This window comes from Rhea americana, unplaced genomic scaffold (genome assembly GCF_003343005.1).
Source record: "Rhea americana isolate MKP2758 unplaced genomic scaffold, rheAme1 scaffold_404, whole genome shotgun sequence".
Lineage (NCBI taxonomy): Eukaryota > Metazoa > Chordata > Aves > Rheiformes > Rheidae > Rhea > Rhea americana.
This window is the reverse complement of record NW_028186540.1, coordinates 42,245-64,813: the sequence shown is the minus strand read 5'-3', so window position 1 is coordinate 64,813 and position 22,569 is coordinate 42,245. Positions and strand designations below refer to the sequence as shown.

The 22,569-nt window shown below is 44.7% G+C and overlaps 2 protein-coding genes across 4 annotated transcripts in view; both read right to left on the bottom strand.

The window, feature by feature from the left end:
- CCDC30 (coiled-coil domain containing 30) overlaps positions 1 to 18,503 on the bottom strand; it is a 37,727-nt gene extending 19,224 nt beyond the window's left edge. Inside the window, exons 1-9 of one of the 3 annotated variants that reach the window (XM_085314467.1) lie at positions 18,413 to 18,503; positions 11,917 to 12,107; positions 7,104 to 7,193; positions 6,057 to 6,210; positions 4,651 to 4,722; positions 3,782 to 3,897; positions 2,246 to 2,353; positions 1,728 to 1,834; positions 639 to 831 (exon numbers count right to left, since the gene is read on the bottom strand). In XM_085314467.1, coding sequence (XP_085170593.1) covers positions 639 to 831; positions 1,728 to 1,834; positions 2,246 to 2,353; positions 3,782 to 3,897; positions 4,651 to 4,722; positions 6,057 to 6,210; positions 7,104 to 7,193; positions 11,917 to 12,081 — 1,005 coding nt within the window. In that variant the 5' untranslated portion in view covers positions 12,082 to 12,107; positions 18,413 to 18,503. Of the gene's footprint in view, positions 1 to 638; positions 832 to 1,727; positions 1,835 to 2,245; positions 2,354 to 3,781; positions 3,898 to 4,650; positions 4,723 to 5,206; positions 5,294 to 6,056; positions 6,211 to 7,103; positions 7,194 to 11,916; positions 12,108 to 18,412 lie in introns of those variants that run through there. The other 2 variants (XM_085314468.1, XM_085314469.1) reach the window with 2 other exon arrangements.
- Positions 18,504 to 20,408: 1,905 nt separating this feature from the next.
- Positions 20,409 to 22,458, bottom strand: PPCS (phosphopantothenoylcysteine synthetase). The gene is made up of 2 exons (XM_085314470.1): positions 22,304 to 22,458; positions 20,409 to 22,004 (listed from the first exon to the last, which is right to left on the bottom strand). The coding sequence occupies exons 1-2, from the start codon at positions 22,394 to 22,396 to the stop codon at positions 21,681 to 21,683; spliced, it is 417 nt and encodes a 138-aa protein (XP_085170596.1). The 5' UTR covers positions 22,397 to 22,458; the 3' UTR covers positions 20,409 to 21,680.
- Between the last annotated feature and the right edge of the window lie 111 nt (positions 22,459 to 22,569).

The following is a 22,569-nucleotide window of genomic DNA, read 5'->3' as shown; positions in this document are numbered from 1 at the left end:
TCGGGGCTTCCCTGGAACTTGCTCTTCAGGAACCATCATAGGCAGCAGAAACATCTGCCCATTCACGCTGGCAAAGCAGCACTTGAAGGAGACTGATTGTGAAGTCTATGAGGAGCACTGATGTCTCAGGACAGCCTCTGAGGGGAAATAAGAGCTTCCAAGCCTGGCAAGCTGCAAGAAGCCCAGAAGAAATAGCTCCAGAGAAAAATAGTGCAATTCAAATACGAACCACAGAGGCTTTGTTTCAGCTCAGCCAAGAGGCTGAAGGGTGTGTGGCCCACGCATACAGAAAGGCTGTACATGAAGGGAGCGTTGCCTGATTTCACTCTTGTAGATGCATGAGTAAACTAGTTAACAGTGCTTGCTCAAGCACCCAAGGGYGGACACAAAAGTTGGAAAAGACAAAGCTGCTGCAGTCTTGCAGGGATCTATACTTCCAAGCAAGTGCCATTTACAGATCACTGAATTTTTCCCTCCTTTTCCCCCCTCTTTTCTGGAATTGGTATTTCTAATCAAACTAGACAAAGCAGCATGCAGCTTTAGGCCAAATGTCATTTTATTTTAACAGTCAACATGTGGACAGAAAAGCAGCTAGAATTAAACAAAACCAGACAGTATTTCTTCCATTTCTTACTTACTTTCTGGTGAAGTCCCTCTACCTCACTCTCAAACTGCTCTTTCTCCTGCTTGGTCTGGATCTGTGTATCTCCTAGAATAGATTCCAGCTCTTCATTACGCTCAACCAAATCCTCATGCTCCTGCTCCAGTTTTTGCAGCTTGTGAAGGAGATGCGAATTCCTGCCCTCAATGTTTTCAATCACCTCTCGGCACCTATGCAAAACCGACATCACAACATCAAGGCTATGTTTTGTGAATGCATCAACACACAGCCAAAATGCTTATCACCAGAAAAGCTCCAGGATGAGGAAGAGTCAATGTGTTTCCCAGCACCATAATGAATGGATCATATCTGTCCTGCCGATTTCAAGTCTTGCACGCAGCAGGTCCCTGCTCTTTAGGTGGCAGTGGATGGGAATTACTGGTGACAGGGTCTGCATGGGCAAAAAATGGGGCTTTGAGAAGAGAACTGTCAGGCAGGAGGATGCTAATAGCAGAGAGGCAATGGTGAAGTGAACTGCCTGAGGTGGGAGGGGTACAGGCTCGTACTGACCCTTTCCCCACCCTGCAGCGGAAAGGAAAAGAAACTGCAGGATGGGAACAGATCCCTTTTTTTCCTCTGGGCCTACTAGAACAGGCTCAGCAGCAGCTGCTCTCTGAGCAGGCCACAGGAGAATGGAGCTTTCGTTTCCCTTAAAATCCCAGTTTAGATGTTTTAAGCTTGAAAGTAGAGTGTCTTGATATGCCCCCTGGACAGCAACCAAACCCAGAAGAAACTCTCCCAGGGGCAAGACAGGTTGGAAAACAATGCATTCATCTACAGGGAGCCACAAAAGCCCAACAACTATTCTTTTAGAAGAACAAGCTAGAGAAAGTGCCAGAAAACATGCTGCAGGAAAACCTGCATTCTTGATACCCAGGGCTAAGCACACACTCAGGACTTCTTCATCTGCAAACTTTCTGACCTGAGAGCAAAGTAAGAGAGCTCGCAGCACAGTATTAACAAAGCTAACACTTAAATGCACTCTGTAAGACAGAGTACCACTGCCCAGAAAGCCAGATAAACCACTACAAAAACACAACAGATGAAGATTTTTTACATCAGTCACCTTTTATGAAGTATTTCGCTATCCTGATATCCCTCGTCTTGATCCAAGTCAGTGTGGCCTGGAATGTAGTCTCCTTCAACCCTCCCTTCATCCTTTGTGCCCTGTGTCTAAAGAGAAAATGAAAATTTAGCACACATTTAAGACTGAAATCTTAGGACAAGGTGATTCCAAAACTACTCAAGTGTCATAAACTCATGGGACAACTAGAAGACATAAGATACATCAGCAACATCTATCTACATTAGCTAATCCACTGCCCGTAGGAACAAAGCCTTCCAAGTCYCATGAGAATTACAAAGGCATTTTGTGCACTGCACGTTAGTGTATTCTTCAAGCCCCAAACGAATCCTACATCCCAGCTGCACAGGGTGCGCTTGCAAATAGGTAGAAAGGAAGATATTAGCATTTCTGCACTGTAAACTGTACCTCTTCATCTATGTCATGGGACTGAAACGCAGAATGAGGACTCTTTGCTCAATTAGCTTGTAGAATGGCAAACAAAAGGCCCTCAAAAATACCTGCAGTAAGCACACCGCAACTTCTTCAGTCTCATTTGGTGTGGGGAATGGAAGTCCTTGTTTCCCGCTCTTCTGATACTCGCAAATCTCCTCTTTGAGCTGTTCAACCTATGAAATAAAAACAGTTCCATGTATTTTTGGCAGATGTTCATCTTGCTATCTTGCAGAATTAAGATTCTCATCAAATCTGCCATAGAAAAACTGCAGAGTTATTAACTACTCAAGCTGAAGAGAACACGTCTGCTAGCTACAGGCATGTGGCCTCACACTATTTAGGGGGATAAAGAGTAATAAGAAGAGGAACGCCACACTGCAATTATGCAGTATGCAATTTTTCCTTATTTATGTCAGTTACTGATCATTTACACGTCTCTCTTTCCCTAACGGGACTGACTGCAGAGGAAAAGACAGACCACAACCACTATTTCTTAGAAMATCTTTATGCTTTTGGATTCTCCTGCAAACCACTAAATCATGGTCAATTGGCCAGTCGACTCATGCTGCTGTCCATAACTTACRGACAGAAAAGAAGACTAGGGGATGATCTCATGTGGTTTGTAATAAAACATGCTCTAGCATTTTACCAATTAAAGGTTGGAGATTTTTTTAAAGTCAAGGAATAAAACTATATACTAAAATTTTGAAATCCTCAAATGTGAGTACGTTCTACTCAAGAAAGTAAATCTTTGCTACTCTTTGGAGTAACGGCTTTAGAGATAGGCATGGTATTCTCATAGTCACTTACATTTAAAAATACTAATTTTAATCTAAGAGAACTGGAAGGGAGCTCCTGAGCTATCTGTGCTGGGATAGCATAAGTAATTATAGGTTGTTGATAACCAATTATAGGCTGCTGAAGGACTGATACAAAGAGTTTGAGAGTTAGGAACAGAAACAGAATTGTTATATTCATTCACTATACACAAGCTCATTAAGTCTTGCTGACAAAGGTCACTGCATTTATAAAATCCTAAATTTATTATGTCAAGTATTCAACTAATAGTAATGACATTCACTTAAGAAAATTCCCACAAAATGAAGAAGTTTCTGTTCTATTATCACCGAGCAGATCAATGTAGCCATATTAAAAAGCAACAAAAGTTTGACCTCAAAACAGGAGAATAAATCAAGAATTGTTAAAAAAAAAAAAAAAAAAAAAAAAAGTAGTATTGGGTTTTGGAATAACCTCATTCATTTTTTTTTTTAATTAACAATCCTTAAGAAAAGGTAGAAACATTGCTGACTCTGTTTACCACCTCAGTTATGTACAAACACTGGCTAGTAACAGAAAGTATCAGGCTGATYCAGTACACTGGGCAGAGGAAGACAAGCATTTTAGGACCCTATCCTGCAAGSCCTAAAACATATACTCAATTTGAGCACAAGCAATAGAAGCAAGAGGAAATACAGAGGCAGGACAGACTAAAGAACAGGGCTGAATGTCAGGATCCATCTCTCAGGACTGTTGGCTACGCAGGGGCCCATCGGTGCCACTGCACCACCAGGAGAACAAGTCACAAGGAGGCGGGTACTTACCAGATCAAGGAAAGCTTTCCTCTCCAAGTCGAGYGTTTGAACTCGGGCTCGCAGTGCCAGAATTTCCTTGTCCAATCTGCTGTTTTGCTCCATGGCCTTCTGCAGCTCAATTCTATCTGGACATAGTCAAGACAAACATCTGACTGGCTGCTTTAATACCGGTTTGTCCACTGGCCTCCACCAAGCTAAGAGGGAGGCTATCACATAAATATAGTTTCTGAAATTGCATTGCACTGCATAGTCTCTCTGTAGCTATTCCAGAGAGTGAGGTTACCTCTAGACCAAGGAAAATGCCTCACCTCAGATATTTAGGTATGGGTTTCACAAACAGCTAGAATAAGTTCTGAAAATATGCGAACAGTTACTTTTTAAAACTTTAAAACTCGTCGTGTTCATTCAGTGTTTGAGCTCACATGCAAGTTCAAATCCCCCCAAACACCCACAGTGCCCACATYTGCTACGCTTTGGATTAACTTCCAGACAGAACCAGCATTGTGGACAGACCTGATGTGAACATGCAGAACGTGCTTCAGATTAGAACAATTTGGGGAAATTTCTTTATCAGGAAACAGGAGTAAAGACTTTTTTTTTTTATTTTCTTTATTTTTCCCCCTTTTCGGTATAAATTTGACTTTTTGTCAGGGAAAATAAACTATATTGACTTTCTTTGTCCCRAGCTGGCAAAAAAGCCCTGCTTTCCAACACGGATTTTGATACTGGATTTTCAGTTTTGTGATTTAAAATGAAAGTCAAGAACTTCATTCAGCTGAAAAGCCCATTCCTCATTACAGAAAGTCCTRGAAAAAAGAAAATCTGAATCTGCTCTGCTAGTAAGTAACATCACTGAGTGCCATAACACATTACTTAACCACTCTCTCTCTGTTCGTTCACTCCTCCTTCCCAGCTCTCAGGCATTTGCAGGGCTGACCATGAGGCAGAATCTACAAGAATAACAGAGATGAACTGCCACAGCAGAACTATCTGTATGTTTCTTTACACAAAACTCCAGCAATGTTTTTAAATGCATTCCTGTTACTTACAGAGTTGAAGGAAAAATCAGGAAAAAAAATCAGACAGTTAGACCATTGCACGTGATTTAAAATGTTTAATCACCAAAGACCCAAGAACTTGGCTACAAACCACTCAAAAGGAGTATTATATTTTCTCTTCAATGCAAGCAAGCAGCTACAAGGTAGCATAGAACCAACATACACTGATTAAATGGAGTTTAATAAAGATCAGAGATCACATTTAGTTTTGCATTAGAAAAACCAATCAATTTACACAGCAGTTGGCTCTGAAGTTCACAGGGAGAAGGCATGCAGCTATATCTCATCAGGGGAAGTTATTAACACTAATCCTGCACACTGTCACCCCCAGCAGAATARAGCACAAAGACACATCAAGCCTTAAACCCTTACTCACAGTTTGAAAAGTCTCATGTTCATTTGATATTTATGAAGGTTTAAAAAACCTAGCATGCTCCACATAGATCCCCCAGGCAGGCTAGGATCCACTCAGAGAAGTCGCACGCTGCAGCCCGCCTGCAGTCTGGAGAAGCAGCACTGTTTGGAAGCTGTGACATAACTCTCGCTCCATGCCCCCAAACGCGTGTGTTCACCAATCAATATACCAAGTAGACCTGCGCACTGCAGTTATTTCACAGCCTTTGATTAAAAAGCTGTAAATGATGGTGCTGGAGGCTGCCTAGAAGATTTAGTTACTAGTCCGAGTGTTGTGCATAAAATGTGGGATCAATATCATGAATGATACTGATGCCACAGAATAAAGTGTGACCAGATAGGTGCCAGACTCCTTAAGTGAGTTGTTTGCTGCGAAGGAGCATGGGGTAGGAGCATGTTACCTCATCACATCTTGCTGTTCTCCACTGAAATTCTGCCTCACAGATTTGGRGACAATTTGATCAACACAGATAACAAGCATCTACAAAGCACAGTGCTTTACTGGGAGAATCTCCTAAGGGAGGCAGCAGTGAAGCATCTCGCTTTAGTGATCATTTTAACAGGGGCTGTATCTGCATTTCAGATCTCTTAGGCACTAGGCTAACATCTGTCACTTTTTTAACATTACAAGCAGAGAGGACACAGGAAACTTCCCTGGGTGTAAAGTGCAAGGCTTATGCTGAACAGAGATGTCTTTGAGGTGGAGGACACCTGCAATTCTCACCTGAAGCACAGGTAGTTTTTGTCTGAAAGCCAGGCTAAGCACAGGCTAGTAACTTGGAGCAGTGCAGAGTAGGAAAAGAAGCTCTTACYTTTTTGGCTCTGCTCCTTTCTTTGTGCATCCAGCTCGTCTGTCAGCCTTTGGATCTCTCTGTGGGCCATCTGCAGTCTCTGGGTGGCCTCATTGAGATCTTGTTGAATTCTTGCACGCAATGCTTGTTTTCTCTCCAGCTCTGCCCTGCAAGACTGAAACACAAGCACTAATGCTTCAACAGAAACAAGGCAATCCTTCCAGTGACAGGATCCAGCCAGACCCTCTGCASTACTCCCGACATGCTGCAATAGGACTGGCAACACAAGCACAGAGAGCACAAAGCTGCTGCCGAGGCAGAAGACAGACATGTAGCAGGTARCCCTATTCCCCACTGACACATGTCAAAGCGCACTCCTGGTAGGTGTTCAACAGCATGCCAGAGCTGTTCCTCTGTTTTCCGCTCCCTAAGATAATGCTATTAATTAAGGTGTGTCTTCAAATACATTTGAAGGCCAGAAGGGATAATTACCGCCAATACCCGAGTCCAGACAGAAAGAACACATGCGGTTTCCCAAGCTGAAGGCTCCACCACACCCTGTGACAGTTTACTCCAAGGATAAGTCAAGTCTGCATTTGTAGTCTAACAACTGTTGTGAGAGCTAGCTCCAAGCCTGCCTGGCAATGCCAACCTCCTCCTCTTCCAGCCTGCACTTGCTCCTAGAGCGCTGGAGCCAGAAACTTCACCCACTGACCTGAGATACCGCAGAAAAGTAATTTCAGCTGATATTAAAGCTATTTCCCACCTCCATGACTTTAACCCACTCTACCTCCACTCTTCTTTGTAGCTGTAATTAAACGCAGATGAGTGCCTATAAGCCAGTCCTGACCCAAAGTTAGTAMGACGTTAACTCTGGCTCTCAGCAGAAGTGTTTAACTCGTGTAGTAACAAGCTGACTTGGCTGCACAGCCTGCATTCAGAGCTGACTCGCATCCTATCAGCTAAAAACAAACAAGAAAACATCACAGCATACTCAAGAATAGACTCATGGTTTAGAATAATAGCTATGTGTCATATCATAGGCAAAAAAACATATAAATGTATTACCTTATTCAATGTCTCTTTGGTATACCACATGGATTCACACTGTTGTTGGAGTTCACCTTCTAACGTCTGATGAATGTGATCAAACTCATCCTTGCATGGAAAGAGATTTTAATAAGTCAACATCACAGAAAAGCATGTTGCCGTGTATCATTGGACACTTTCGTGCAGCATTTTCAGTTTTAACACATCTTGATTAGCAAGAGGTTGTTGCCATGCCTTTTATTTAAAGAGTAAGTTTCAGCCAGAGAGATCCCAAATCCCCATGAAAACTCCTCTGCTGCCTGCTACACTGTTAGTACTGGGTACTCTGGGGGTTCACCACTTTTCTTAAACCCATGATCTCCTTAGTGTCTTCCTTTTAGAGCCTATGGGCTCAGCTCTGCACAAACAAATGTACTGATGCTGAGTATGCTTGACGTGCTCTRTCACAGTAATGCTGGGTTACCTCCCCATATTCTGCTTCTTTTGAAGTGCTTACCAAGTTAACAGTTTCCTACAGCCCTTGCAGCCTGTGCACATGAACCAGCACTGAGGATTTGTTAACACTCAGGAGGGCTGGAGGGGTCATTAAGATTTTGCAGCATTTTGTAGACCCATGAAATGTGCTTATACATGCAAGGCTTCCCTTCCAGACTTCAAAAAGCACTTTTTCATGTAAATAYGGATGCAACTACACTAAGATGAATGTTTGTATCCTAGCTCTTTGCATTAGTGAGGACACATCAAAAATCAATTACGCTTGAGCAGTCTAGCTAAAAGCTACATTCATTTCTGTAGCAGACAAGAAAGTATTCGGATCCTAGGTATAAAAATGAAGCAATCATATAATAATTCACTTGAATATAAAAAAAGATTACAAGTTCCACTTAACAGAGTAAGAAGAGCAATTAACCTTTTAACCTTTAACAGTGCTATGACTCTGATGATTCTGTAAAACAAGTGTACTAACCAAAAGAATGGAGTGCTTAATCAGAGTCCGTATATTACAAACACGGACATAAATGACATCACTGGGAGAAGGATAGTCTGCTTTAAAGAAATTGTCTTCCTGAAAAATCGATCTCCAATATCTGCCTTTCACCAAGTTTTAAAAACACAAGAAGAAAATAAGAACAGCAGAGAATTTATGCTTGACTAGAAATTAGGAACATTAGGCTTATAATTCTTTTGATCATGTGAGAATACATTTTCTTTTAGTAAGTCTCATTGTTCTAAACAGAAGAATGAAAAGTTGGCAGAAGTCAGGTGTTTAACAGGCTGGGCTTCACCTACAGAGGGACTCTGACGCTAGGCACTAGAAAAAAATCTAGAAAACTTCACATTGTTCTTTACACACAGATAGCCCATAAAAAGATATTATTGCTACTTGGAAGGCTTTGCCTTGGCTCTATCCCCCACGCAGCACAGCTGCAACAACTTTACCTAGCAGTCAAGACCAGTCTTGTTACAGAAACATAGTGCGTGATCATTARAGGAGCACTGGAAAGCATCTCCTAATCTAGGAAGTCTCTGCCATTCAAGGTCTCTGTTAGGGGGCAGTATGTTCTACTCTCCTAGCCAGATTCTCTTTGTCTATGGAATATATTCAACTTATTTCATTAAAACTGTGYATTTTCAATTTAGTAACTTCATCCTGTTACCATTTGAGCATCCTTGAGGACTTCATGCATCAACCTCCTTAGAAAGACCCCCATCATCTCCTGTCACTCCTCTGCCCCATGACTGACAGCAGGAAATTAAATTCCTAAAATAGGTGCTCCTGCAGCTACTTATCCTGGAGGTGCACAAGTGACAAGGCACATCTATGTTTGGTCCTAAAGCTTGCTTGCTGCTGAGTGATGAATGGTGCTGAACTTCAAGCTGCCAGTGCCCATCTGAAGGGCCGAGAACTATGCACAGAAATGTCCTTGCAAGGGCCTAGATGGCCCAGAGCTCATCTAAGAACGACGACAGGATCTGATTGCCTCCAGTTAGCAGAGGAAGGAGCTGGCAGGCTACCTGCCTTTCAGAGGACAACTCAGGACCACAGTATTYGGTTTTCAGCAGCCACCTCTTCCCCAGTAGTCTTCACCCCAGCTTCTGTACTCCCTCTCCTCTCCAGCTAGAGCTAAGCTAGTAAAAGCAGTAGAATTAAGAGGTTGGACTACTCCCCACTCATCTCCCATAACCTTAACTTGGTTTACTGGATAGGAACTGATGGCTGAGCAGTTAAAGGATTTACCCACGAAGCAGAAGACTCCACTCTATCCCATCTGCAGCCAGAGGGATCCACAAGAATGTAAAAGCAAGCAAAAAACAAAAAAACAAAAAAACAAAAAAACAAAACTCTCTAGCCTGGTAGAGAGGGATTTCAGTCATGGTGTGCCTGTTCTGGTACTGCTGTCTCAATCATTTAAATGACTTATGCCTAAGGCAGCTCTTTGCACAAAGGAGAAGAAATAAGAGCAAAAGGAGAAGCTAGGATTCCCACCCCAYGCCCTAACCCCTGCTTGCAGTCATGCTCCTTGCCTGTTTGCTCTCCTGGCTCCAGGAATCATCTGCCTTCGCTGCTCAGTAGCGATTCAAGGGAGGACAGGCCTCTCCTCAGGGAGAGAAAAATGTAAGTTGAATTCCTATAAAGTGATTGATGAGAAATCTGCACTTACACCTTCCTGGGCAAGTGCTTTAACCACCAGGCTGTTAGATAGAAGTCCCCATCAGCTGCATCTTCTGAAGGCAGAGCTCCATCTAGGCAGGTTTGGATTCAACGGTGGACCGGCAGGCATGTGATTTCTTCATTTGATCTAGCCTATTTCCCTTATTCAGCACCAACTCTTCAAAGGTACTGAAGAGCAAATTCGATCGTACCTGGTAAATGATCAATAGCCAACATAGTTAACTAGGCATTTCATTTGAAGGTTACAGCTTTGCTTCCTCTTTTTAAATACAGTGGGGTTTCTATTACAACTCTTCAGGGGGGAAAAAAGGTCTGTTTGCAGCAAACATTTGTATCAAGTGACAGGCATTCCGAGGCAGACTATTCTGGCTTTGCAGAGGGATATTTTCTAGCCAGGAGCAGGACACAGTGTATCAGTGAAGTTTCTCTTCCTCACAGTAAACAGATTCCTTGATTCTGAGGAAGATACTTGGATACTTGTGTCTGAAAATGTTACTGTACTCTGGATGAATCATGAATGACACCAAACACGAYAACAGGTAGGCAGACTGGGACTCTCCAGCCTGAAATGGATGCTCCTGAGATAAGTAAAATCTGGAGTGGCACAGAGAAGTCAGAAAAAAGGCAGTTACTCACTGTCTCTTAATACAAGAACTTGGCTTCAAATGAAGCCAAGAGATGGCAGTTTGAAACAAAGGAACTTCAGGTAGCAGTAGCAGAACAGTCAAAGTCCCTGCTAAAAGATATTGAGGATGTAAGAAAACTGCATGGGTTCAAAAAGCAACCAAATAAATTCACAGAAGAAAAAAAATAATTCATCAAGGACTACCAGATACAAAGATAACACCTGTAGTTTGGGTCCTGTGCACCAATACAAGCAAGGGGAGTAATTCCATTAAACTGCTGCTTAATATTTGCCCTCCTCTTATGCTCTTTTCTGAAACTCTGCCTTTTGCTTTTGGTCAGATGGTGCAATGTGGCTCAGAACAACCTGAGCTTCCAGATGGCTGCTGAGTCTCCTCCCTCCTTCACCTGGCCAGAGAAGGCCAAGATGCTTTCCACCTCCAATCAGTATTGTCAGAGTGAAAAAATAGAAATTTAGCTTCTTTCAGCTACAGAAGGTTCAAGGTAATGAGGAAAGACAAGACAGAAAYGAAAAGGTCCATACCACAACTCTTCCACCTGCTGTCCTAGCCATTTGCTTCCAGCCAGCTTTGACTTGGATGTCACCAAACCCTGCCAGTCCTCTCTATTCCCACGAAGGCTTTCCTGCAAAGTCTGGCTGGCTGCTTTTTGCAGGATTTATGCTCCTATGCAATTTGATAGCCATTGCTGTCAAAACTAAATTAAGGATGAGGCAACTACAGCACAAGGGTAGACTGAGTGATCTGCAACAGGGCCAGCAAGCACAGCACTGTGGGAGAAACACCTACAAGACCCAACAGCTCCCGGGCTCTAGTTCCCAGAGATGGCTATATTCAGCAGGAGCTGGAAGTCAGTGTCTTTGCTGGGAGGGAGGTGGCAGTCTCCTCTAATAGAGGAGATTGCTCACAAATTGCATCTCTGATGTGCAGCAGCTGTTGCCTCTCTAACATTTGTTAGCTTTCTTCATCTCAACTTCAGACAAAAAGTCTCAGGACRTGGATGGTGTTCTGTAACCTGCCAGTTAAGTCATGCTGCAACATGTATTCACTGAACTCCTTTTCTAATCAGAAAGTAGCTTAAAACTTCTATTTTCTAGCTCAGCACTTGGACAATGAAAAATTTTAACTTCACCTTAAAGACTAAGGAGGATTTCTCTTAAGTTTATGATTTCCAAGGGAACTCACTCATCCAGTATTAAATACTTAACTGTCAAGAACAGCTGGATTAGTAGAAAGTGAATATTACCCAGTAAGGATCTTCAGAACTATATTATATTACACACTCTTCAACATTTTCTCTCTTAAAAACAATCTCATTAATTATCCCTCTGCAAGATGCAGGAGCAAAGTAAGCGCAAATACACGAGTGTATAAACTAATACAGAAGTGATTTAGCATTAGGAATCTACAGCATTCTCATAGAGAGAAATATTTTTAATCAAAAAGTTCTCAAAAACATCCTTCTCCCTCGTGCACCTTCACAGTTGGCCTCAGCAGCAAAAAGAGAGGGTACCTGAAGCTGTGCTGCACACAGCCTGTCTACGTAGCTGTACGAATTTAGCTTTTGATCCGCAGTCTCCAGTTTCCCCAGCAGCGTGGCTCTCTCTACCAGTGAATAAGCAATCTGTTCACTGACATTACTGTGAGCTATTTCAGACAAGCCTTCCTGTTCCAGCATCTCCTCGACCTCCTTCAGCTGGGCTTCTGTAAGACAAAATTTTCTATGAGCAAACGAACAAACGAAGCCCGATTGCTTGCAGATCTGCGTCCCTAGTCCTCTTAACACTCCCCACTACAACAGCCCCAGTTCGTCTTGGAGGTCGCAAACAACTCATAAAACATTTAACCTCTTCTCCTGCTTCTATTCCTCTTGCTTCCTTCTATCCCCCATTCTCACTCACTATGTCAGCCTTATTCCCTGATGTCTCCCCTCACATCCACTGCCTTGCCTGCTAGGCAAGCGATAACACATACTGCATCTAGTCCAAGTCCTCCAACCTTTCTTCAAGTGGTGGAATTTTAACAACCATTTTCCTCTACCCAACACTTGAGTTTCACCAACCTACTTATCTTCAACCCTCTTACCCCTTAACACAGCTTTCTGAAAATTAAACAGTAGATTTAAAAAGGTACTGAGAAACTAAACAGGTGAATAGGCAATCACAAAAAACCAGCATTTTCTTTGGAAAGAGACACAAAATGCTGCATCACTCATATAAGCAGAACACCACTATTGCAGAAAGGAGGTACTGCCTGAATATCTTTTTTTTCCTATGCACAGCAACGATATACAGCATGCCTCGTGTGCTGCTTGCAGTCAGTGGTGGAGGTCAGGGTGCTATATCTCACATGATGTGGTAGGGACGCACAGCGAGAAATCAGGAAGGGCCTGAAGTGGAGTCAGAGGAATGGCAGTCCCATGGGCACAAAGGGACTCCGAGTACTTAAAACATAACTTTAGAAATCACTCACTTAATAGTGTTTCTAACCCAATTCCTCCAAAAATGGCTAAAATCCCAGACTTAGGACTGCTTCTGGTAATGCAGATCAGTTGTTTAAAGGTCTCCTGTAAGATTAAAGAAGCCAGAAATCCTATAGACTAAAACTGCTAGTTTTTTTTCTTCACCATGTACCCCAAAATTATGGCTAAGACGACTGTAGTGAGCAAAACTTAAAGACTCAATGACCCCCAAGGCAAATAAGCCATGATGGCATTTGCAAGAGAAGTTGTTTATAGCTAGGCACTGTTGTGTCTGTGACCACAGTTGGCTCTGCCACCCTAGCTGAAAGGAGTATACAACAGTGTTTATACTCTTCCAAGTATGTTGTTTCTCAGAACCAAGGAGAAAAACAATTCCTGCTGTTTCCCGTTTGCTTTGAATTCTATTTTGCACAATGCTTAGGATCACTTATAACAAATCTATTATTTAAAAAGAGCCCCTTGTTTGCATGGTTGGGAATGGGAGAACCAAACTGCTGGGAGAACCAAGGACCACTCTGTCTCCCTCATGATCATGTCAGTAACTCCTGCATTGGATCTAACAGCTTGTTAAGCAAAGAAAGGGCTTTCCAAAACCTCCCTATGTCAAGACAGCTCATTTCCAAGCAGTCTCACAATTTACTACTTTTGCTCCAGTAATTAATTCAGACTAAAAAGAAAAACAACAAACTCTGCTCCCAATTTCTACCCAGACTAGATTATAGAGATTTGCAAGTGCCATAAAATAGGAATCAAGGGTAATTGTGAGTTTTACATGGAGGAGTGAGGGATAGTTATACTCTGTCATCACTTAGGGAGCTAAAGTTAAATATCTGAAGTTAGGCAGAGCAAATAGTCCTCATATTCTTACAGAGGATACATAAACAGCTCTGGACAAGTTTGCTCCACGCTTCCATACYCCGGATTTAACAGGAGACTCAGTGCAATCTCATCCTAAGCCTAAGGCTCAAATCAATCACATGTTTCCACTCTRCATTCTGCCATCAGCTCTGTCCAGCCCTATGGATGGAAAACACCCTGCGGTTTCCTGTTTGCCTTTACCTTTGATTACAAATTGCAGCTCATTCAGTGAGGAGGTCAAATATGGCTGACTTGCAGCATTTCTGTGTGACGCAGAGCAAAACATTTCATTTTGCAGTTTAAGAATAGCTAGCCACATGCTCCTTACGCATTAAGAAGAGCCCACAGTTCATACTAAACTGAGAAAAACACCTTGCCTCTAACCTGCCTTGTAGTGTCTTCCTACGGTTTCACCTAATCCTATAAGCAATATAATATATGGTTCTTGCACCTTCCTCTGCTCTGCTTATGGCCAGAAACAAGACAATAGATTAAAGGGACAAACGGTCTGAATTCATACAACTGCTTGTACACTGATAAAGCACTTGCATCTTAACTGGCAAGTACTTTCCTTATACCCAACCTACAAAACAGACAGAGAAATAGAGTTTAGGGTGACAGGATCTAGACATATTCTCCAGGCTAAAGAGAGAGAAAGGTGTTAGAAGGTAAGACGAGACTGCAGCATACAGCACAGATTACCTGCTTGTAAAAAAATACACTGATGTTTTATGAGCATCTCAGAAACACCTTCCCTATCATATTCAGCGTGACCTATCTGAGAAAAACAACGCTGCATGAACAACGTTATACCGTGCACTGACATATTCCCATTTGCAAGCATTAACTGCACTAACACTTCTTTGGAGGCAAATTTCATATCTGCAAACACATCATGGCAGGAAGGTTCTCTCCCTTACATACAGAAATAAGGAGTTCACGGGTACCATCATACCCACAATGAGAAGTTGTATTGCCTCGTACAGCAGCAGTACAGCTGTTAGCTTCGGCTAAGACTTTTTTTTAAAAAAAGAAAAAAAAAAGAGGCAAGTCCCTAACAGCATTGTATTTTACTACTGCTACATTTGGTTTTATAAAAGCTTTTCGTAATGCAGCGCACAAGTTATTGATTTGCCTTCCAAAAACATCAAGGCATATTGGATGAGAACCATTGGAAACGGATTATGAACTGCCTCGAGGAAAGGAAAAACGTCACTGGGCAGAGGGACCAAATGAGGTACAGCTACAATCAATAGCTCAACATAAAACCAATAGAGGCTGGTCTCTGCAGATAGCACAAGCTACACTAGAGCATGAATCCTTTAAATTTTCACCTTTATTATAAGCTAAAAGCCCAGCATACATTCACGTGATTGCAGGCAATTGGTTTACTGCAGTGGAATTGGTTACTAACCTTCAGCTGAGCAGCAGTAACTCTCTGGGCCTGTTCCACACAAGAAGTACAGGTTTAATCTTGCTTTTCGTCATCAAAAACAGCAGATCAAATTGCTCATAGCAATCCCAGGATCAGCACAGTTTCTGATCCATTTAACTGGTTTTGGAACAGTGAGCCCACTCCATACCGAGCGCTGACTCAAGTGATTTTTCTCTCTTCACAGGTTTTTCAGAATACATTCACTTTCCAAACCGTAGCTCTCCAAAGCTGTAATTCCCAGCTGTCACCACCCTTTCTGATCACAACAGATCCCGTCCACCTGCACCCCAACACTCAGGTCAGGCCTGCCCTTCAACTGTACCACCCATCTGAACCAGCCTCCATCATCAACTGCTCTCATCCACCTAAACTCTATCATTTCAAGCCTCCCAAAACTCTTGGGCAGGATCCTTTGGACTTGCCTTATACAATTTTTTTCTCAGCAATCCCAGACAACTGGCATCTTCCTTTTCACAAGACCCCCGTCTCCAACCCCACCTTTTAAGCCGGATCTGTAGCACCATCTTTCCCCCAGTGAAGATAACCAGCTGCCCTACAAAAACAAGAGGCAGAATAAGACCTAGAGCATGAACAGCTTGTAGCTCATTACATTCAGCCTGCCCTACACCCCCCATTTCTGTGTCAGTTTGCACAAACTTTGATGAAAAGCAGAGGCCCTGAGAACAGAGGAAGTGATGCAGCATTAACCCTGCTGTCATGCAACAGGCAACACTGGTACACTAGAGACGTGGAGCAGTGCAAGGCCAAAGCCTCACAGAAGCCTAAGAGAAAAGAGAGCAACTGAAGTCACCAACTTCAATGGTGACTTAATGCTTTATGAGATAGGCTAAGAAGTTTTATTTCTGGATGCCAGAGGGACTATGTGCAAGCACATCGATCAGCACACACAGCAGCTCTGAGCCAGAGATGGTCAGCATTTTTTTGTGGAGGAAGAAGAACAAGTTGGGAGGAAAAAAGGGAAAGAAGAGAAAAACATGGCAGATATAAGAACGAATGTTCAGAGAACACAGAACAACCCACACAAACTATGAGGAGCTGGGTCATAGACTGTCCAGAGCCATGGACATCCAGGCACTCTGGAGTAATCACACGCTGCGGTTCCAGAATCCAGGACATCTTTGTTTCAGAGATATCTCTGATCTCTCCAATACGAAGCTGCTCCAGACACCGAACAAGAAAGCATGTTTTCAGGCCCTCAGGAACTGCTCCACCAGCAGTCTTAAGTCTCCCTCAAAGAAGCTGTGCATGTGCTAAGCAGAAAACRAATCTTCATTTCTGGAAGAAGGGAATTCTAGTCCTTCTGCCAGCCCCACTGCCTCGTTCTTCTGGGAAACAATGGTGTGTACAGGCAGAACAGCCCAGCCAGGACCCAGGTGTTGCCCTACACAACCAACATTGACTGCATGCCAACACTGTTGCACTCACAGAGTGCTTCCGCAACTAGCAGCTGACTTCCAAAGGTCAACCCCTCGAGGAAGTTATCTACAAACATCCCAAAACGCRTCGGGGCCAGCATCCCTCAACACAGAGGGCAGACCAGGAGAAGRCAGGGTACAACACACGCTATAGGGCATCCATACCAAAGCCGCCTTTCAGAGGAGCAGTTCAAACAACAACTCCTGGCAATAGCTTCACAGTCTTGCCCTTTATGAGGCTTTATCCACGCAGGGATACCACTGCCCACACTGCTAAGCCATTGGGACAYATCACAGGACTGCAGCCACTGCCACACATAAGGTAATAAGAAGACTTAAAAGTCTGACAGCAGTATTCCAAAACAAATCCCCCCCAAAGCTGTCCTGTAACTCTGTATAGCATCAAAGCACTGTGGAGTCCCAGAAACCTCTGGGGGATGACAGGCAAGTAACAGCTTGGTTGCAATTAGGAACCCACTGGTGAAAAGTATATAGATCTCTGTTTCAGTCTGAGCATTAATTATTGCTCAACAGCCATCAAAATCCTTACAATACTGAAGGGAGCAGAGTCACTCTGAGGAAATAAATGCAAACCCAGCTTTCAYTACATTTATGTCATTCGTCTGCCACCTCGTGGGGAAAATGAGAGAAGACACAAAAATGCAGGAATAAAATTCTCTATCRCAGCAATGCTAGGAAGGGTTGTTACTCATTGTAAATCCTTGCGTATTAGCATTTTCAAGACTGAATAATGGCTGTGATTGCCCAGGGATGCCACAGAAGAACCAGATTTTCAGATGGTGCTTACGCACGCCCATCTTTTCAAAGCTACTCCATCAGACCTGCTCCCTGACACCCGCAGGCTGACCAGAACTGGACAGAGACTCAAAAAATGCAATCAGTTTCCCTGCAGTCCCACTTTTTCTGCACTAAAATTCCACTTAGCAAGCACAGTTTGGACAGTTTCTTTATCATCTCCAGTTTTATCACAGGCCCAGGATAACACACAACACAAAAAGAAGAGTTAACAGTAATGGTGTGCTACGAGCAGTACTCAAAGCACAGCAGAACAGTAGGAAGAACAAAACAAGCACTAAAAATAGCAAAATAAAGTTACCTTACTGGAGATGAATCCAGAATTTATTTGTAGAAAGTTATTTGTAGAAAGAGAAACACGAATTAAATAATTGTTTTAAGCAAAATGACTATACTAAAAYAAGCATATGGTACAAGATTTTAAGTTTTCTACCACCATCATGGACTATCAATGGCTTTCAAAGTGCTTTCTAAAAAAACAGGAACGTTGTCTAAACCAAAGCCAAAGGCAAATGACAAACAGCACAGTCGATTCTCTTCTTCAAAGAGCACRCCCCTAGAAGATGCTTCATTTGACTCTGCTGCCGTACCAAGTGAGGAACTGCCCAGGTCACTGAATAAARGCAGTAAAGCAGACAAGAATATCCAAGCCAATTACAGATCCACTTTAATATTCCATGAATATTTCTGCCTACCTTCAAACCAACATACTATGCATCTCTGTCTAAGAGGATTCCTTAAGAAACACTGTTCTACAGTACCCATCAGTACACAACGATGTCTCTGCTCCTTGCTAGCCTCCAGGTCCCAGTTYATCCTGGAGAATGTGGAACTGTTCGCAATAAGCTTTGCTTTGGTGGTGTTAGTCCCTGAAGAGCARAAGAGATTAAGAGCCTATGCTCAGGAGCATAACAGTAAACTCTGTAGCTTCTTGAAAAACAAAACAAAGCAAACCCCTGTACACCACTACTTGTTAACACACCTGCTTGGGCTGTGTTTTAGGGAAGAGGGAAAGGATCACCCTGTTGAAGGTGCAGCTGTGTCAGCTCAAGTCTGAGCTGTTCATCTTCTCTTTCGCACTCAGTAGTGACAGCATCTTGTTCCTCTGACAAGTTACGGACATGACCAACGTAGCTTTCCACCTGGGAAAAAAGAAAACAYGTGCTCGAGTGCACTTACAGCTACTTTGTCAGCCAGTTGCTGGCACAAGTGAGCTCGCAATTCCCCTCCCCTCAGCGTTTGCAGGATAAATGCAAGCATTTACAGAACACTACTTCTTCGTGCCTTTTACTTATYTGAGTACATGCCGGGAGAGATAAAGTCTTACAGCTACAAAAGCACCATTCACATATGTCTTTTTTTTTCCTCCCAAAACGTGACTCATCAGGTGGCACCTAAAAAGGCTACGGAACAGCCCAGAGCAGCCCGCCCCGGCGCCCCCCCACCGGCGCGGCGCGCCTGCGCTGCTCCCTAGCGACCCCTCCTCACCAGCGAGCGCCGCGGGGAAGCGCCAGGCCGCGCAGCGGCTTCGCGGAGCGCGGACGAGCGCGGGGACAGCCCGCCCCGAGGCCCCGCGGCGCCGAGGCTGCCGCGACCCAGGCCTGGGGGCGGCGGGGCAGGGTGAAGGGCCGCCGCCGCCGCCCTTACTTCGCGCGTCTCCTCGGCGCGGCGCCGCTCGATGTCCCGCTCCCCACCCCGCCACGACCGGTTCCGACCGGTCCGGACCGGATCGCACCGCGCCGCGGCGGCCACCGGCGCAGCGGCCGCCGCTACCGCCTCCATGAGGCGCGGGCCCCGCCCCCGCCCCGGCGTTATGGCAACGGCAGGCGCCAGCCGGCCGGGCGGGCCCGCGGATTGGTTGCGACGCCGCGCCCCTGCCGCCGCCGGCCAAAGCCACGCCCCCTCGCTGGAAAACCACGCCTCCCTATGGCCCAAAGCCACGCCCCTCGCGGGAAAAACACGCCCCCCGAGCCCGCCGCCACGCCCCCTCGCGGGAAAACCACGCCCCCTACGGCCCACAGCCACGCCCCTCGCGGGAAAACCACGCCCCCCGGGACCTCCCATCCCGCAGCACCGGCCCGGTGCAGGACAAGGGCGAAGGTGTTCTGCAGCAGTGATTTAACACAGAGTTAACCCCCGCGCTGGGAACTCGCTGCTGCCCCCCGCTCCTCCCCGGTCAGCCCCGTCGCTCCAGGCCTCCGCCTGAAGAGAGGTTTGCCGCCCAGGGGCACGAAGCTAAGACAGCGTTTAGGACTCGCCGCTCCCGTTCTGCTCGTACGCGTCTTCCTCCCGCTGTACACCACACGCCAGCAGCTTAAGTCCACTCTGATTCCTTGATTTTGGGATGGACCTATCCAAAGACTTCAGTGAGCTCTAAAAACAAAGCTTTTCTCTTGCAAGGAGGTCTGAAGATTTTTCCAATTCTTCTTCTAAACCCAGAGCGCACCAAGACCAATGAATTCCCCAATGCAAAGCAAACAGCGAGCACATGAACCCAAAGCGGAGAAACTGCAAGGCACAAAGCAGACTCTGTCCTGCAGAGCTGACTTACAAACACACGAGAGGACAGTATGAAAAGGACCAAGTACTTCTCCAAGAGGAGCACTGCAGTGAGCAAGCAAGGACCTTCGACTGAGCAGAGCCTGGCATTTGCAGAAAACATGCTGCAGATGGCCTCRGATCTGCAGTGGCTGCTCAGAAATGCTATAAGCATACCTACTGCAAAATGCATCCAAGAACGAGAAGTGCTCTAACACTGCCGGCATCCGAACTGCTCAGATTCCTTTGGTCATTCAACCCTCCTTCCTGGCCTGCTGAGCCTGTGCTAATGTTCTTCTCAGCCTCTTCTTCTTCTGGGTTTGCTTTCCTCATTTTATGAATGCACGTAATTTTCAGGTGATCACTGTCATTACAACAGCATGTTGCCTCCTTGAAAGTTTGATGGTCTTGAAGAGAGCGCAAACTCACCCTGGAGAGACTACAGTGCGAAAGCTGCATTTATTGTGCATTACCATTTTGTTCACAGACTTCCAGTGAATCAATTCCAAAGGAAGAATATAAATAGACACAAGTTGTACAACAGTGGAGCTGCAATAAGTAGTCGGGGTTTTTTAATCCTTTTGTCTTGGTGCACACAACCAACTTCCAAGCACATGTTCCTCATGATCACAATAAGTAATTATATGAAAGCAGCATTTGAGAGAACCAGTGCCCTTGATTCTAGGTCTAACTGGCTCCAATTTTAACTCCATGCAGACAGCTAAGATGTAGTTCTCTTCCCAAGGTTGATCGCTGCTACCTCATCAGTCTTCACCTCCTCATCGGCTGCTCTGTCTTCAAGCGCTCGTTTCCTGAGCCACGTCCAGAGACCACCACTTGTGCCCGGTGCTGTCTCCTTACCTCCAAACCCCAGCTGGCAAAGGAAACCTTTGTGTGACAGCTGCTTTAAAGACACTGTTACAATACCTATTTTGCTGCCCTTTTTCTCATAACCATTCCTCTACTCCCCTCTCAGTCCTCAGCTCCTTGAATGCTCATGGTAGGCTTGCCAGCTTCTTCCCAGCACTACCTACAACAGTTACTGATTCCCAATCGATATTCAGGAGGAGGAAGCTCAAAAAAGAATCACAGTAGTGGTAACTATTACCATTTCTGCACTGAACTGTGCTTCTGAGCAGAGCTGCTAAAGTTGGGTCCAGAAGATCCTTCTTGGAGCAACAGATGCTCTCCAAAGTTGCTTGCTGTTATCACTTCATTCTCTGTCATCTTCTGCCACACTCACTCGTTTCCCCATTCACTTTCAGTATCAGTTGATTGCCAGTTCTGTAGATCCACTCCAAACTAAAACACATCCTTTCTTCTGCAAACTCCTTCCCTCGTGTCCAGGATTTCAAAAAGTAACTTTCAAAAAGGCAGATTCAAGAAAAATCTTTTATATACATACATATATACCATTTCTCCATCACCTTATCCTCCCGTCTAGGGGACAAAAATAACGCAATATATTATTTCCTTCTTTACAAACTAGAACAAATATCATCCTTTGGAATGTTTTCATTTCAGTGTATTTTTCTTTTTGAAAGCAAGCCACAATAACCATTATGAAGCTATGGAAAAGTTATACAGTTTTGGACGGCAGCTTTTCCCATAGTGAGTATTATTCTATTTACCTGTGACAGAGAACTGCTCCAGTTCCACTCCCTCCCTAGTAAAATTTCATTTGTTCATTCAGAACTGGAATGAGGTGATCCTCAGAATTTCTTCTCTATAAATGCTGTATGTTGATCTTGAAGGTAGCTCACTATCTTTTCCTCTATCTCCATGCCTTGAGCTATCTCTTCGTCAGAAAGAGATAATGGCGTTTCAGAGTCTTTGGTTACAATAATAACTGAGGTTCTCCGCGACTCCAGGATATTCGCTACCACCACCTGGTGACGATATTTCTCCAAAGCCTTCCGTGATTTTTCAATTAAGATCGAGGGATCCGTTTCCAGTTTAAAGGAAATAACAAATGCCTCCGGAGCCCATTCCTTGACCAGAGGAGACAGCATTTTTGGCACCATCTCCATTGTGATCTACATTGGGAGAAGACAGTAGGAAAAAAAGTTTCAGTAAAAACTCTAGAACGCCTTTTAATACATGAAAAGGGCAAAAACTAAGGGAATAGGGAATTTACAGCTTCACTTCATAGTGGAACTGTTCCAAGTACATCTTGGAAATAGATCAGCAGACTGCAATGAAACCAACTGCAATCTCATCTCTGCAGCTTTCCCAGGCCTTATCCGCGGCCAGCCCCCGGCCTCCCGCAGCCGAGGCGCTGGATGAGGCAGGATGTCAGGAGCGGGGAGGGGGCGAGCCCGTCGGGGCGTCTCACCTGCAGGGACCCCTCCGAGGACTGGATCTTGTGCTCGGGCATCTCCGAGGTGGGGACGTAGAAGTCGGACACGGCGGCCGCCAGGTAGAACATGACGCTGGAGCCTGCGAGGAACGCAACCGCCGACGCTACCGGCACCGCCGCCGGCCCAGGCGGGGCAGCCCGGCACCCCCACGCCAGGTGCCCTCCTGCCCCGGGGCCCCCTCCCCTCGTGCCCCCCACCAACCCCTCAGCTTGGGGCCCTCTGCCCTCACGTCCCCCTGCCC